Source organism: Neopsephotus bourkii, unplaced genomic scaffold (assembly GCF_033783945.1).
Source record: "Neopsephotus bourkii isolate Nb327-2 ecotype Australia unplaced genomic scaffold, CSIRO-AGI_Nbou_v1 NB_1154, whole genome shotgun sequence".
Taxonomy (NCBI): domain Eukaryota; kingdom Metazoa; phylum Chordata; class Aves; order Psittaciformes; family Psittacidae; genus Neopsephotus; species Neopsephotus bourkii.
Window position 1 is genome coordinate 4,437,028 of NW_026901640.1, and position 16,147 is coordinate 4,453,174.

At 35.4% G+C, this 16,147-nt stretch overlaps 2 protein-coding genes across 5 annotated transcripts in view; one reads left to right on the plus strand and one right to left on the minus strand.

Annotated features, from left to right (window-relative positions):
• Positions 1-5,869, minus strand: part of SPATA22 (spermatogenesis associated 22) — a 33,847-nt gene extending 27,978 nt beyond the window's left edge. For all 3 annotated transcript variants that reach the window (XR_009726963.1, XM_061363626.1, XM_061363625.1), the window contains exons 1-7: positions 5,688-5,869; positions 4,449-4,541; positions 3,902-4,030; positions 3,113-3,167; positions 1,472-1,826; positions 1,031-1,160; positions 102-199 (exon numbers count right to left, since the gene is read on the minus strand). Coding sequence is in view for 2 of the 3 variants with exons in the window: in XM_061363626.1 (XP_061219610.1) it covers positions 102-199; positions 1,031-1,160; positions 1,472-1,826; positions 3,113-3,167; positions 3,902-4,030; positions 4,449-4,491 (810 nt within the window). In the remaining variant the exon portion in view is untranslated. The remainder of the gene's footprint in view (positions 1-101; positions 200-1,030; positions 1,161-1,471; positions 1,827-3,112; positions 3,168-3,901; positions 4,031-4,448; positions 4,542-5,687) is intronic.
• A 663-nt stretch (positions 5,870-6,532) lies between these two features.
• On the plus strand, positions 6,533-16,144 carry ASPA (aspartoacylase). 2 transcript variants are annotated; one of them, XM_061363628.1, is made up of 7 exons: positions 6,533-6,767; positions 8,456-8,718; positions 10,716-10,911; positions 12,054-12,147; positions 12,920-13,027; positions 13,913-14,022; positions 14,549-16,144. In XM_061363628.1, the coding sequence occupies exons 1-7, from the start codon at positions 6,705-6,707 to the stop codon at positions 14,759-14,761; spliced, it is 1,047 nt and encodes a 348-aa protein (XP_061219612.1). In that variant the 5' UTR covers positions 6,533-6,704; the 3' UTR covers positions 14,762-16,144. The 2 variants fall into 2 exon arrangements, with proteins under 2 accessions (XP_061219612.1, XP_061219613.1); XM_061363629.1 differs by lacking the exon at positions 6,533-6,767 and adding an exon at positions 8,298-8,386.
• The last annotated feature ends 3 nt before the right edge of the window (positions 16,145-16,147 follow it).

Consider the following 16,147-nt stretch of genomic DNA (forward strand, 5'->3'; position numbering starts at 1 on the left):
TTCCCTGTTACATAGTAATTTTCTGTTTTATCAAAACAACCTATTATCAGCCTCAAATTAGAGCTAGTGGTGTCTGTTACATACAGACACAGAATACTTACAATTTCATAAAATACACAAGGCAGACTCTCCTTTCCATCCCTCAAAAGGAAATTCTTAGACCCATATGTTCCAGGTGTGACTGCAGAATCCAGGGTGCCTGCAGTATGCATCAAACGATATAAATCACGATGCAAACATTCAGAACAGTACTAAGTATAACACACAAAGATACCCTGACAGCATCTACACACCAAAGCACTACGAGATAGAAAGTCAGCATCAGCTTTCTGGGAGAGCTCATGCTGACAGCTGTGGAAGTTCCAATATTATTATGTGCTTTACACAGTCTTTTGGCAGTACAGTTGCATGTGTCTCTCTAAACTGCGTGGTTTTCAAAAAACTGTCACTGTAAACAGGTTATTCCCTCCTTAGGCAGAGCACAACACTATTCTCTAAGTTTTTCATATGCAAATCAACTTTAAATATTTGCAACCTGGTCAAAATAATAGTTTTTTGGGATGCCATTACATTGTATATTCTTACCTTGATTTAGTCATTCCAGTCTTTTGTCATGTGCATTTCTCAGGTAACATCAATTAAAACCAAAATGAAACACACTGAAAGCCATCTGTGTTTAAAAGTGCTCCAGACTAGATCAATTGTATTAAAAATTACTGTAAAACTGTACCTCTCTACAGAAGGTTCCTATTAAATAGGAAAAATTATGGTAACACATTCTAAAAACAAGAAAAGAAAATTAACAGGACAGAAAGAGCTTAAATGTCGGAGAATGACCATATTATTATTTTTGTACCTATTTTAGCCACCTTTGCTAGCTGAATGGATGTCCCAGCAGGACAATCAGAATGCTCAGGCCAGTATTTTATGCATTTGAGTATTTCGCCTATTGTTTCTACAGTTGCTTAAAGTTTCTCTTGGCTATTGTCATACCATTAGTATCAGTTATAGCACAATCTTCCATGCTTACCTAAAACTTCAAATAGCAGTGGTGTTTTATAAGCATATTGACTCCAGTGCCTCATACTTTCAATGACTGCAGATATGATACGCAAAGAATTCTTTTTTTCTTTGATTTTTAATTGAGATGATGAAAATTGCTTTCAGAGGAAGATGAAGACTCAGGTCAGAGATACACACTCACACAATTTTAAAAGACACATAGACATTTATATATTATGTTAAAAATCCAGTATTTACATTAAAATTAGTCTACAAACAACTCCCTGTCAATTTATATGAGGACTGTAGGTTACTGCATTATGAAAATCTCAATTCTAAGTTTTCAGAAATGTAAGTGTTTTCCAAGGCAGCTAGGGCTGATGAAAGCCTCATCTTCCCTCAATTTCCTTTTTTTTTTTTTACTGTTTCCTTTATTTTATTTTCCTATTAACTCTCTCCATAAATTTACCTGACATTTGTCTTCTGGAACACAGTCAAATTTGTTTTCATTTATTTTATTTTGATGGATATTGTAGGTAAATTTATATGCCAGACAATGATCCTGCAGACTTCTTGAAACAGTGTTAGGTTTCATTGGCCATTGACCTTTAGATGTTGATGTTTGGCAGGTTTCTGTTGTTTTCAGAAGTCGGGATGAATTACGGTTATTAGGGGATTTTTGCTGCTGAACAGTTTTCACACTATATGAAAGGTTCTCAAACTTTCGAATAATTCCACTCTCAGGTCTTGAATCTTTCATGTTACTTAAAGGAGCATACTCATTTCTATTCCAAACTTTAGCACTGGGACTCTTCTCTTCTGCCCTGCAGCACAACATAAGGTAGTTCAGTATCACAGTATCTATTCCGAATACTCAGATATGGAATTAAAGTCTGTTAAAACAACCTACATATTGTTGGTTTAGCTTTAGAAACATGTTAAATATTCAGACTCAAAGCACTAGAGGATACACTAAAATTTACCCATATACAGGGCAGCGATCACACCTGTGCTTAAATCCAGCTGAATTCAATAGGCCTGAAAAGCTTGCTCAGTTACTGTCCCACCCTCTATAAGCGATCTTTCTGACCTAAGATTCACTATTTTTCCATAACTCTCAAAATAAGAAAGTTTTCTCCTGAGAGTGATATTTCCAAATTTTTCTATAACCATCAATGAAAAAACCATTTTAAAACAAACTCTAGTCCTGACCTTACTATTTCTAACACACTTTTTTATAAAGGCACTCTGAAGTTTCTTCCACCTCCATTCCATTTTGCCTTTGAAGGCACTTTTTTTCAAATATTCATTTTCTTTTTGCCATTGGAAAGGAATAGGAGGAAACAGAGAAAAAGGACAATTATAACATTGCTGAAAGTTTTCCAGCCAGCTCTAAGCATCTGAATCTGTAAGCTTTTCCTAAGTTTGTAAAAGCACAGTGTTCAAAATCATATCTAATTTTGATTAAATGCTTTGATATAAAATTGCCCTAATGTACACTGATAGAAACTTATTTGAATCTATTGGTAAAATTGGAAAGTGGGCAAAACTTTAAGGAAAGGGGAATCTAAAAAAAAATAAATAAATACATCTAAGACCAGCAAAATTCAATCAACTTGTATGGTAAGACTGAATTTTAGGCCTGACAACAAGGCTAGGTATTAGGTCTAATTAGCAGACCTCATTAGGTACACTGGAAAGATACTGGATTACCTGGGTTTTCGCTTGTTGGCACAATGTAATTATTTAGGACTACAGTGATGATCTGAGAATTGAAAGGGTGTCTGAATGCTACAATAATGTGGAAAAATCTAAGATATATTTTCACATGAGAAAATTTTTGTTAAGGAAGGAGAATAAAAATTCAAGATGCCACCAACCTGCAGGCATACAAGTTTTTTTCCAGTATTTGCTAAATAAGATTTTGATGCATTTGGTGGTTTCATAAGGGAAGGAACAATCACATGTTCTGTTTCGCTTTCAAATATAAGTTTAAAGTATCAGCGACACAGTAGGAGCTTTATTGTAAGAGACACATGGATGATAGTTTTTGTAACAATTAGTGCCCAAATAAAAATTAACACACAACAAATAACATGCTTTTACATACCCATTGTTTGCTGCTTTCTGTAATTCATCCTCCTCTGGGTTTGCAGATCCCCAGCCTAATTATGAAAAGGCAAAGGACTGAATACGGACACAAACTGAAAAAATTGGAAAAGTAACATGTCTACTTAGGGCTCCTACTCTTCATCTGCTTAAGGTTCCACAAATTGTTTCATAAAGGAAGGGGAAAAAAAGGGTGAGAGAATGTGATCCTTTGACATCTGTAATTATATGGCAACTTCTAACAAGTAGGTTGCTTCTCCAGACAATGGCTAAGTTATAGACATTAGACTTATTAGCACAGACTCCTACTTTATTATAAATAAACTTGTTTATTTTATTATATACAAAACGTAATTAAAGTACTAAAGGCAGAATTCTGCATCATTCTTCCCAAGCACAATTTGAAGAACAAGCTCTCTTCTGTAGTACAAGAAAGACATCTTATAAATGTTTCTTCTTGTAACACAGGACTTGAATGTTGATTGAAATCAACTGAAAACAAAAGGTCAGAGTTTCAAGAGACTCTATTTAAATGCCAGTGCTACTTCATTCTCTAACAGACAAAGAGTCAAACTCCCTCTAGGCACAAAGTATAAAAAGCTCAATTGTATAGAGGAGAAAGAAATTTCCTGGAGGACATTTTTTACATAATGAACTTTTCAGAGATAAACATAATGGGTGCATATAGTTCTTGATAAAGACAATGTCTAATTTAGTCAAATACAATCATAAAGTTTAGCTCTACTTGGATGTAGAGCCAATTAGAAAAGAAAAAGAAGATCTTATTTACCGTAAGATGTGGGAGAAAAGTTGTAAGTACAAGTCCCAGAACTGGTTCCTGGCTCACTTTTAAGTGGATTTGAAGTCAGGGGCTGCCTATTTCGTTTTTTCTGATTGAACAGAGGTACAGGCAGATAACCTAAAATTAAAATTCAAATAATACTATACCAACAGCAAAAGGAAACACAAACTACATTTAAAAATATGTAAATAAAATTACTTATTTTAAATCCCCCATAAGAATTAATTTCATTAACACATAACAGACCAGCCACTGCCTCACAGGATTTATGTTCCCAACCTTCTGTCCTGCAAATAATCCCATGAACATAACATCTCCCTCTGATCAGTGCTCTGACCCGTTCAACATCTTGTCCTGTGCTGCAGTAAAACAGATAAGACATGCAAGTCCATTTGGGCAGTGGGCTCTAGGGCTGAATACTGTATAGTCTCCATGAATATTGCATGTATGCATAACACACACACACACACACACACACACACATATATAAGCCTAATGAGGCATGAATGGTAAATCACGGAAGAATGCTTGGTACCTGCTGTGCTACGAGTTGGAGCATCAGCTAGACTCCTTTTCATTTCTTTTCTCTGTCTTAACAAGCAACAGTGTATTTATTACTCCAGGTTTGCTGTATGGAAGTTAGAGAAGCAAAGTAAACTAATTCATGTTGTAATACCCAGATTTTACATGGTTTGATGTCAGTTTCTTTTAACTCTCTATACACCCAGTTTTACTGGATTTAGAAGATCCAGGGGTATACAAATAACATGCAATATGCTCTTCACAGATTAAGGGCCCAAATGTTTCTGAAGTCAAAGTTGCATTCTGTCCTTTAAATGCTGTAAAAATACTGAATTCACTTCTGAATTTAGATGTGCATATACATTCAAATACAAGGAATGCTTTTTAACTCCTGAAAAGAGAACACTAACAGAAAATGCATACTTCTACCTTGCTGCAAAGTGTGACAGCAAGGTATATGGCTTTGGTACATGGAATAAAAGCTGATTTAACTATTCTGTGAAAAATTAGTGTCACACTTCAATAAACTTCTTTTCTGTACTTTATGGTACAGACCTAAAACCTTGAGTCAATTTTGTTACATATAAAATACTTCACAAGTCAAAAAACATGATTATCAGCCAAATGTTATAGCATACTAGAGGTAGTTTGAAGTATTTGCTTTCTGATTAATCTATTTCTATAGTAAATGTCTATGTATTGCTGTGTACATCAAGGACAATACACAAGCTGTTGGATAGCATGAGTTGCTATTCTGTCGAAGTTAGCTACTGACTTATATTGCCTCTAGCATCATATGAATAACACCTCATACTTGTGTGTATAAATAAGACATCATCTCTACATTTATTCTGATCTGGCAGTTAATCATATGCAGCTGTTAAAGATGTTGGTAAGAACGAAGCACAATTATCTGCTACAGCTAGACTAATGGCGCAGTTTACACTTCTTTTCCTGTTAGGGTTTCGAAATGCACTGTATTCGTAATTGACTTATGTCAATTGCATGTGTGACAACATCAGAGCAGCTTCTAGTTAACTTGTTTGCTTTAAACTATACTGCTAGCACTATGCAGCCTAGTGGCCACCAGCAAGTGGCACGCTTGTAAAGCAAAGCCCCATAAACCTGACCTTTCAGCTTATGAAGCCAGATCTGGTGTTGCACAGGATTTTAGACTGCATCACTTTGCTTTCTGTCCTGTCTTCAAGAGAAGCAGCCAAAACCCAGAGCTAAAGCTGTAGAAAACAGTTACCTCAGGACGGAGAGCAGGAAACACGAGGGTGAGCGCCCGCAGCAGCTCCAGCCCCAGGGTAAAGGAGTCTGAACCCCCGCTGCAACCCGAAGGATGCGGCTGAGGTGAAGCCCGCCAAAAATAACGGACGAGACAATCATGTCCTCGCACCTGAGTGAGAAAAGGGCGGGAAGGCGCTGACAGACCGCGCTCCGCTTTGCTGATGCTGGCGTTACCGGCCGCGGGAGGCCGCCAGTGAGGGTCTGCCCGCCCGGCCCCAGGCAGGGAGAGAGGACGGGGGAAGCAGCAGGAACGATTAAATGGGTCCTCGGTGGGGTTTAATTATCTCCGTGCCCCTGGAACTGGGCCCAGGTGGTGCCAGGTTCAGCACCTGTTGATCCCGGGGCAGGAGCTGAATACCCACAACTGTGTGAACACAAACAAGGAGATGAATAAGGGTCCCTGCATTCCTCACTGTTCTGGGTTTACTCATGGCTGGTTTTCAGCCGTTACCGTTTCAAAAGTTACTGTTTTCAACAATAAGTTCTGAGGGGTTCCTGTGTAAAATCTCAGAGCTCAGCAGGGTTAGCACCCATCATTTTTATTTCAGTCTGAGGCAGCCTTGGAGAGCCACGTTACACCTCCTAAACACACCTTTGCCAAGTGGCTTTGATAGCCAGACTTCATGTATGTTTTATTATTGCATTTGTTTCTCAGCTCGTGGCACACATTCTAAGCTCTCAGATGCACTACCAGATACTTGGATATAGTACAGAAAAACAGCCTGACTTCTTAATAAATTAAATACGATCTTACATAATCTGTCAAAGTGTATTGGCAAAGCACAGGAATAAGGGATTGGTCCCAGTGGTTAATTCAGAACAGTGAAACTTTTCAAGTGTCTTCATTTGTGCCACAGATTCGTGGGTGCTTGTAATGTCCTGGGAGATCAGGAGTTAAAAGCTGTTTAGAAGTTAATGTGCTCTAAGGGTATAAAAGAAGCCTCCATGGCTTTAGTTCCTAAACTCATGTTTGGAAATGCACTGTATCTGTCCTAGGAAAGCTCTTCTTAGGAGACAAACTTCTTGCATGTTCAATGAGGTAAGTGCACAGGCAATCTCTGCATTTCACTCAGCGTTTTGCAAGGAATTATAACCGCTACAGTACCACCAGCAATAAAAGCTACACGTACCAGCACTGTGTGTCTGTGTTTTGCCGTTTGCTCTTCAGACTGCTGTGGTGTTTAGACTCTGCAAACCGAGATTCAGAGCGTGAGTCATTTTTTCAGGCAGAGTGTAAATAGCCATTTTGGCACCACTGCTAAAGAGACTGAGGTCAAAGGACAGAACAGACTGTCCGGTGCTGTAAAATACAACTTTACTGCTTTGTTTAATAGATTACTTACTAAAATTAAGTACCTGACAGCTTCTAAGTACAGGAATAACACAGTTGAGTGTCTAAGTAAACAGCCTCTCTGTATGAACTTGCTGTAAGGTTCAGCAAATCTGTGTGCATAGGCTGAAACATAGAGAGCAACTTCTGTAGGAAATAATATTCCTGGCAGAACTTGTCTAGGTAAGTCCTGTTTAGCTTTATGTTTGTAGACCTACCGTCTATCAGCCTGCATTAGAAAGCCTCTTCTAGGCACTAGCCAAATACTCTCTCAGTCACTGGAGTATAATCTTAATAAAAAAGGAATTGTTCAATAAACACTTTTCCTTCTCTTGCAAAGTGGCATTTTTTATATTTATATCATGTGCCAGATGCTAGTTGCAAATACTTCTGTCACAGCACCAAAGTGCTTACTTTCTGTTATTAAGCCCTCTTATTCTGAATGTTTTGATCCTCACAATGGAAGTTATGGCTGCTCTTTGGCTTGAGTTTCAGAAACCTGTCTGAATGCTTTTGGAAGTGGAAGAAGTCCAGTTGTTGACTCAGGGGTTTTATTTGGGGGTGCCATGACTATTGTCCCATTGTGGTCTGTATGTGTTTCCTTTTTCATAAGAGTTTGCAGGAGTTAGAAGGGTTGTCACTGGCAGAGATATTTCAATGTGCTAGAGGTCTGTGTTAGCAGATTGTGAGATAGAACTAGAGCCAGGAATATTAGGGCAGTCAGTTGTGGATAAATTGCACTTTAATTTCAGATAGTGTTCCCTGTAATCGCTGTTCTTCAGATATTATAAAACAAAAAAGGTTATACAAGCAACAACATGCTTTGAGGAACTCAGCTGTTCTTGTTTTTTTAGGTGAAAGTACTTGATGTTTCAGCATTAAGTGCTGATCTAGAGCCAAGATATGATTCTCATTTTACTGGGTTTGCTCTTTAAATAATTCTGCCCTCACATGCTGTAATGTTTATGTAACTTCAAACATACATGAGTATACTTGTTACACCCACTTTGCAATGCAAAAATGTCAGAGATATTTAAGTGCATTATTAAAGTTTACATTAAAAAGGTATTTTCATACTGTCATTCATACAAGATTTACCTATATATCATATATTAATAGAGATTGCCAGGAGAAGTTAACTTTTGAACTGTGTAACAGTACCATTAACTAAATATGGTAAATGAAGGGGAGGGCTCCTGGAGAGGGAGGAGTGCTGGGTTAGCAACTCCCTGCCTTACAACGGGAGTCAAAAACTCTTGCAGAAATGTTAATTCACTTTCGTTCACATCTGACCTAAACAGGCTTAAAGAATTCACTATTAAAAAAAGGTGTGGTTTTGGGTTGGGTTTTTTTCTTTTGAGACAACAGTTTTACTTTATTTTCTGTTTTGCTTTCAGCACTTCTTAGAGCTGCTGAAAAGCATGACTTCCTCTTCTGTTGTTTGTAAACCTCCGGTAAGACGGGTTGCTATCTTCGGGGGAACTCATGGCAATGAGTTATCAGGGGTGTTTCTGATCAAGCACTGGCAAGAGAATGGAGCTGAGATTCAAAGAACAGGAATGGAAGTGAAACCATTTCTTACCAACCCAAGAGCTGTGAAGAAGTGTACTAGATACATTGACTGTGATCTGAACCGTGTTTTTGACTTTGATAATCTTGGGTAAGAATAGTTGTCCTTTCTGTTGTTTTACTTTTCTGTTCTTTAAAACTGTAAGGAGCTTCCTTTCCAGATTAAAATGTTAACACAAGTTCCACTACTATTTTAACTGTGCAGTCACATAACTGAAATTACTGACCTTTAACCCAAAAAGAACAAATTGCGTGAGCGTTAAGAGATTCATTTTAAACCTCTTGCTAGTAGAATGAATCTAAATCCACATATAGTCTCAAATACAGCATTTTAAATTAGTTTTGGATTAGTTGTATTTGTGTAAACTTAAGTATTGCTGCTCTGAGTTCCAAAGTCATTATTTCTCACGTCTTCTTGTGCAATACAGCTTTGGAGCTCATTTTCCTGCAAGTATAATTGTATTCAGAAAACAGATAAAAACAATTTAAAGTTAGACATCTGAGTATCAGAAAAAAATGGCATACGAATTGGGGAAGTGTATTTACTTTCAGTTATATACAGTGAAAGATAAAAATTTGCAATCAACTAAGTTAGAAATTATATATTCTATGTCAAAACGATAGCCAAAAAGTCTCAATAATTTAACTGACTCATTATTTAGAAGAAATTAAATCTATAATTATGTAAGATAGCAATTGATTTTACATTTATAATGGGATTTTATGTTTCTCAGCTCTTGAGACATCTATTCCATAGGTGTACTTTGCTATATAAAAATTCTTATGCTTGGTATAGTTACATGCTGAACAGGTTATCACATTTCAGAAAGGTCTTAATGGTAAAGCTGAATCTTACTGAAAGAAACATGTATCACTTACTTTGTAAGCATGGTTATTCTTACTCTGCACGTCTTTTCATCTAGCTTTTCATCTTAGAGTTTTACTGTTACTATATAGAAGATAAATAGACTTTTTAACATGTAAGAGTTGAGGTCATTCTTTTAACTGCTTACATAGGACAAACATATTTATATAAAAAAATGAGCTTGTTTGTTTTCAGCTGCTTTGAACATAGAACACTTGAAAAAACAGCAGATTAAGACATCTGCAGGTTGTCCTCATTAAATCATATGAAGTTGCTCAGTCCTATTACAACACTATTAACTGTTTGGAATACCTTCACCTGATCCCTTTAAGTGTAGACTCTTCAAGATTGCAAACGATTTTACAAAATAAGAAAAAGGAGAGTGAAATCCTGATACTACTGATAGCAATGGTGGAAGTCCTATTGAGTTTGATAAGTATTAATTTAACAGTGTTCTATGAAGAAACTTGAATTTCAAAGACAGAACTAAAGAATATAAAAGTCGATTATGTGATATACAGAATCGTAAAAATACAAAAAGGAGCTTGAGTGGCTTATGTAAAAAATTTGTGTCATACATCAGTTTCCTCTAGAGCCCTTATACAGACAAGCAGCAGATCCCAGAGCTTTCCTTAGGCAATGACCATGTTTTTAAAGTGTAGTGCAGTCATAATCAGCTGAGATTACGCGTATTAAAACTAGAGGAATAGATTTGAAATAGCAAAATCTTCTATGACCTTTGAGGGTCAGGAGGGCTCAAAACAATACACTGTAAAAGTCTGATCAGAATATGAGAAGACAAGAAATGAAATTACAAAAGACCTTGTGAGTGATGTCCAGGTAAAAGGGCAGGGACTGTTATCAGAATACCATCTGCAGTAGGAGCTGAATCCAGTCATGGAAGTGATTTAAGCTGTTGATAAGTTTTGAGTTATTTTGATGCATCGGGGGAAATTTTTAAATGTAAATAAGTGAGAAGAATATAGGCTCCAGCTAAAATCAGATAAAAAAATCTTATTATCCTTCTGCACAAGGTACAGAATAGTAAGACCCATTTAACAATCATACTTGCTTTTTTCAAGCAGAAAGTTTTAACAGTTTGCTAACAAAATAGGTGATTTCAACTCCAGTCAGTTAATGGAATTAAAGAAAGGGTATACATATGTTGTTGACTGTAAAGCCATGGAATGAGTTTACTAATTTCTTTGTACTGATATTAACAGCAGGCCAGTGGTGGAAGATATTCCATATGAAGTGAGAAGGGCTCAGGAAATCAATCATATATTTGGTCCCAAAGGTAGTGATGATGCGTATGACCTTATTTTTGACCTTCACAACACCACTTCTAACATGGGTGGTACCCTTATCCTTGAAAACTCCAGGGATGACTTTACAATTCAAATGTTGCATTATATCAAGGTAAAATTAATTTAAATGAACTATAAAAATAGATTATTAGTTGTAATGTTGTATTACTATATATTATTTTGTAGTTTCTTTAAATATACTACTTTTTATTCTGCAAAACTTTAAAATATTTTATCACTCATAGGCTGATCTTTTAATCAGAGATAATATTTTGATTATAATGTCAGGTAATAAAGATTTGAACTCAATCTTCATGTATTAAAATGAGTGATAGTAAGACTGATAGGAAAAGAGGTTAACACCTATGAAAATGAATGTAATCTAATCTGCTTTCACACTGATCTGTCAGGAACTTGGATAAATTTTGGTCACACATGCTAAATAGCTAAACATTAATTTTATGAAATAAAGATATGTAAAAAATAATGGAAGTAGATAACGACAAATGTTCCTTTCATCAGTAATTATAGTAATAGCAATATGTCTTTAGAAGCTGTTTGATTCTGTGGTTCCTGAAGCTGATAAGTATAGGTAGAGGGAGGTTTGCGAAGTGCTGCCGTAAGTGTAATCTGATTGACCTCAACAGTGATTTATGAGATCAAGGTTTGGCTTTTTTTTCTTTTCCTTAGAAATTAGTTATTTTCACATTTGATTTTTTTTTTCTTATTATATCTATCCCATTTAATTGTTTATAAAATATTTGAAAATACAGAAAGCTTATGACTAAAATTATATGAAGAGCAATGGTAGGCAGTGATCAGGAAAGAGGCCTGAAATAAGTTTCTATATCAAAAAAAGGTTGCAATAAGGCTTAATTCACAATCCACGTCCCTGTAAGAGGATCTAAGTCTAACACAAAAATACTTGAAATCTGTTTTGCAGTATTCTGATTCCAAGTTCTGGAACACTGATGGGTAGTTTCCTTCCTGTTAGCAATTTAAGACTAGAACTGTATTCAGTTATATTAGGAGACAGCAAAGTTTAGTGGAGCATGGCTGGCAGGAGTTAATGGAAAGGAGAGGAACAAATACAGCTTTGTACGTTTTCTAAAGATGTCCTACTTCTTTGAGGGCCATGAAATAAAGGCAACATATTGAAGACATTGTGTAAATCACTTCTGCATCAGTAATCTTTTGTGGCACAACATTTTAAAATATTTGCATAACAAAGACATTTTTAAACAATCTCCACAGAATGCTTTGGCTCCAGAACACTGTCCTGTTTTGCTGATTGAACATCCTAGCTTGAAATACGCAACAACTCGATCTGTAGCAAAACATCCTGTTGGTAAATATGAAAAATAAAGACTATTTTAACCCACCATAAAGTATTTTAAAATATGCCTGCTTCCAGATGTGTTAATTTCACTGCACAGAGTGCTCTGATCACCAGTAGGTGTTTGTTTGACAATATATTTACCGAGTCAAATGTCTCTGATTTTCTCTTTTCTTGAAGAGTTCCGATTTATACTTGGCTTACAAAATACAGAAGCCAGATGGAAATGCTTAAACTCAGTTAACTCACTGTTTGCCAAAAATACTTATGATATATGAGGATAAGGAAGAAGCTTCAGAAAAGAAATGTTTACATCCTCTAAATAAGCCTTGGCTGAAACTCTGGTTGTTAGTTGAGAAGGGGAAAAGACAAGATATGATAAAGAAAGGGGAAAATTATATTCTGCATGGAAAGGGTTAATTTTTTCATTTATGGAATCATAACCATAGAAAGAAAATCATTAGCTAGCTTTTCATGTTAAACAATGTGTTCTCTAAAATGCAGCATGGAAAGCTAGGATTAGGAAAAGGATAAGAGAAGCAAATATATGTAGTGACCCTTTCTCTGACACTAGTAAGACACTCCAAAATGTACATATGGTTCTTTAAACTGATCCTGTCTGTGAGCCAAATTTTCTGCTTGCCTTAAAAATCTTGTAACTGTATTTTACAGTTCCTCTTAAACATAAACCATAGACCCAATCAGACATCTGTTTATGCTGTGTAATCTAAGCATGTGATTATGTATTATGGCTATATTAATAATCTCCTTCATCTGCAAACAGGTGTGGAGGTGGGTCCCCAGCCACAAGGTGTTGTTAGAGCTGATATTTTGGACAAAATGAGGAAGATTGTAAAACATGGCCTTGATTTTGTGCAACTTTTTAATGAAGGTAGAGTAAATAAGAAGAAAATACAGCCTCTGTATTGTATCAGTGCACCACTGCAAAATAGTACTTTTTCAAAAATAGGGTAGGCTACAATATTTTAAACAGGAAAAAGGGGGAAAGGATTGTTCTCGAGGCCATCTGTGTGGCTTCAGAAAGTCAGAATTCCTGTATTGCTCCTCTGGGTAGCTTTAAGCCTGTTTCTTTTTTCTAAAGATTCAGTAAGTTTGCTTGATCTTAATCTTACAGATACTTTGAGAATTTGAAATACCAGCTATTTGTATAGTATGATCATGGAGAACATAGAGAAATTAATACTAAGAAAGAGGGGTTTAATTTACACACCTTCTGTGCAATATCTAAAATTAAAGTCAATCAATTCTGTAAGATTTTGTTCTACCTGTGTACCACCTAAAATACTGACAACAATAGGTGTTTAGAATTCTTTTAGAGTCCATTTTGTTAGTAGGCTTTTTTTGGGGAGTAGAAGGAAATTAATATAATTGTGTGTGTTAGAATCTCCATTACTGTGCTGAAATCATAAAATACCACTGATACCATCCTGTGTTGTACTTCCCTACCAAACACAGGCCTTTCATTGATTCATCTATAAATATATCTGTTTAAGGATAAAGAAGTCATATTTCAGTAGCAAATTTAGACCTGGCTTCATATGCTACAATACATGACTGGACCATCTTTCTGCAACTTGACTTTGAGGGGACAAAAAGTCTGGAGCTGGACATTTTTATGATAAGAGCTAATCGCTGATGTAAACTGACAAGATACAACCTAATGATTTGAGCCATTCTAAAGAGAATAAATAATGCTTTGTTCTTTTTAACAGGCAGTTGTTCATTTTTGACATTAAATTACATTTATTCTTTCTAGGAAAGGAATTTCCACCATGTACAATCGAGGTTTTTAAAATAATGGAGAAAGTAGATTATCCCAGGAATAAGAATGATGAAGTTATTGCTATTATTCACCCTAAACTTCAGGTAAATTCTAAAATAGTTTCTGTTTGTGATGTTTTATAAATATTCCTGTGTTGCTTCTGCTACACTGTAGTATATTTTAATAGTAAATATTTAAAGTGACAATATTGACAGCGGGTTTATTGAAAAACTTTAGACTTTCCCTATAGTAAGTTCTATCAGTAAGGTCATACCCTGGGAATCACCGAGACTAATGTCACTTTTGAATCTAAAACTGAAAAGAAAAAGGCAGTAGGATAGCTTAAATTCTGAAATATAAATCTAATTTTTAATTCTAAAATGAGAGTCTGTTTGATATCAACTGTGAGCATATGCAGTTTCCTCTTAATTCACCTTTACCACTGAATTCTATACAAACCTGAAAAAGGGACAGACACCTGAAATTACATATTGAAGGTTAAGAGGAATTCTTTTAAATGCTTTTGCCATAAACTGCAGAGAATATAATTAATAAGCCTAAACTCAGAAATCACATGAAATACTTGAAAATTTGAAGATAAATATATCCTATTTATTTTCTTTCTCTAAGGATCAAGACTGGCAGCCACTGAACAACGGTGATCCTCTATTTTTGACTCTTGATGGAGAAGTAATTGCATATAAAGAGAACTGTACAGTCTATCCAACATTTATTAATGAAGCTGCTTATTACGAAAAGAAACAAGCTTTTGTAAAAACAGTAAAAATTAAACTCACTGCAAAACACATCAGATCCTCAGCCTTAGACCACAGCACTTCCTAAAAGCTCATCATGGATTTTCCGTGCAAAAAGTGGATTTCCTCTCTGAAATCCAGTGACAATTAGTAGTCACTGGTGGAATAACAAATGCAGAATCTAATTTTTAATCATAATTTAATTAACATTGCTGAGCACTTTAAAGAGGAAACATACTGTCATAATGGTAATTATGACTACTGGTCACTTGTTCTAATAGATCACTATAGATGCAAAGAATAAATATTTTTATGACGTTTATTAGTTCACACACTACCACATACTGGTTAGTGACTATAAAACTTACATCCATCATCCTCTAGAAAGATGCTGATCCACAGAACTGTGTTATATAAAAAAAAATCTACAGCATTTCTGCATTATCACCTGAAGCCTCCAATAACCCAAGTTTTTTAAATGAGGTGATCCTTGAAATGAATTCCTTAGGTAAACATACAAAATATGAGACAAAGGAAAAGCCAGGGAGAGAAAAACAGAGTGAGGGGATGTATATCAAAATTCTTTTCTATTATGTGCATGTGGGACTAACCCCTGCTGTACTGAAGTTGAAGCCTTAGGGTTTGTTTTTTATTTTTATACTTACAAAGATAAAAATAAGCTAAAAACATACGATTTCTGAAAAGCATACATTTAGATGACATTTAAAGCTTTTTAATTTTTAAGTATTATAAGATTAATTCAAGCTGTTTCTGATTTAACATTAAAGATAAAAAGGTTTTAATTTAGGAGGTATCTACCAGCTACAAACATACTGGAACAATATTTAAATTCAGGAAAAAGATGTGCTTATCCTATGAAACTTTCAAAGAAAATTTCTACTGCAATGGAGAAAAGATGTTTCACAGATTTGTAACTTTACAGCTGAATCCACCTACTGCTGACAACATTTGCCAAATCAGATTTTAATCAACTGTTGTGACCCCAAAGTTTTCAGTGAAGGTGGCAAGGTTAGGTGATTACTCAGGTTTTAATAAAGAGCAATGCACACATCATACCTGAGTATTTCAGAATGGAAATTGGGAAGAATTCCATATGGGGAGACTTCTCAGAGTTTTGAGACTGATTTGATCTAGAGCTGTAGAGAGAAAGCCTGTCATAGTAGCTGAAAAAGAGAAGAAAATGGGAGATTTAATTACTTTCCTAAAGTTGTTTTTAACATAACTGAGGCTAGAGAAAACATCAGGAACTTTGCATAATGATACAGTAATTGACTATTTACTGAAAGATTCATTGTCTAGATGACCCCCAAATTGTATCTTCCTTACTACTAAATTTAAAGCATTTTTTCTTTGCTTTATGTAAGTTCTATGACAATAAAACAGAAACACGGGACAATGGTTTTTTAATTACAAGTTTAATTTAAATAAACATTGTATAAAAAGTACAGAATTA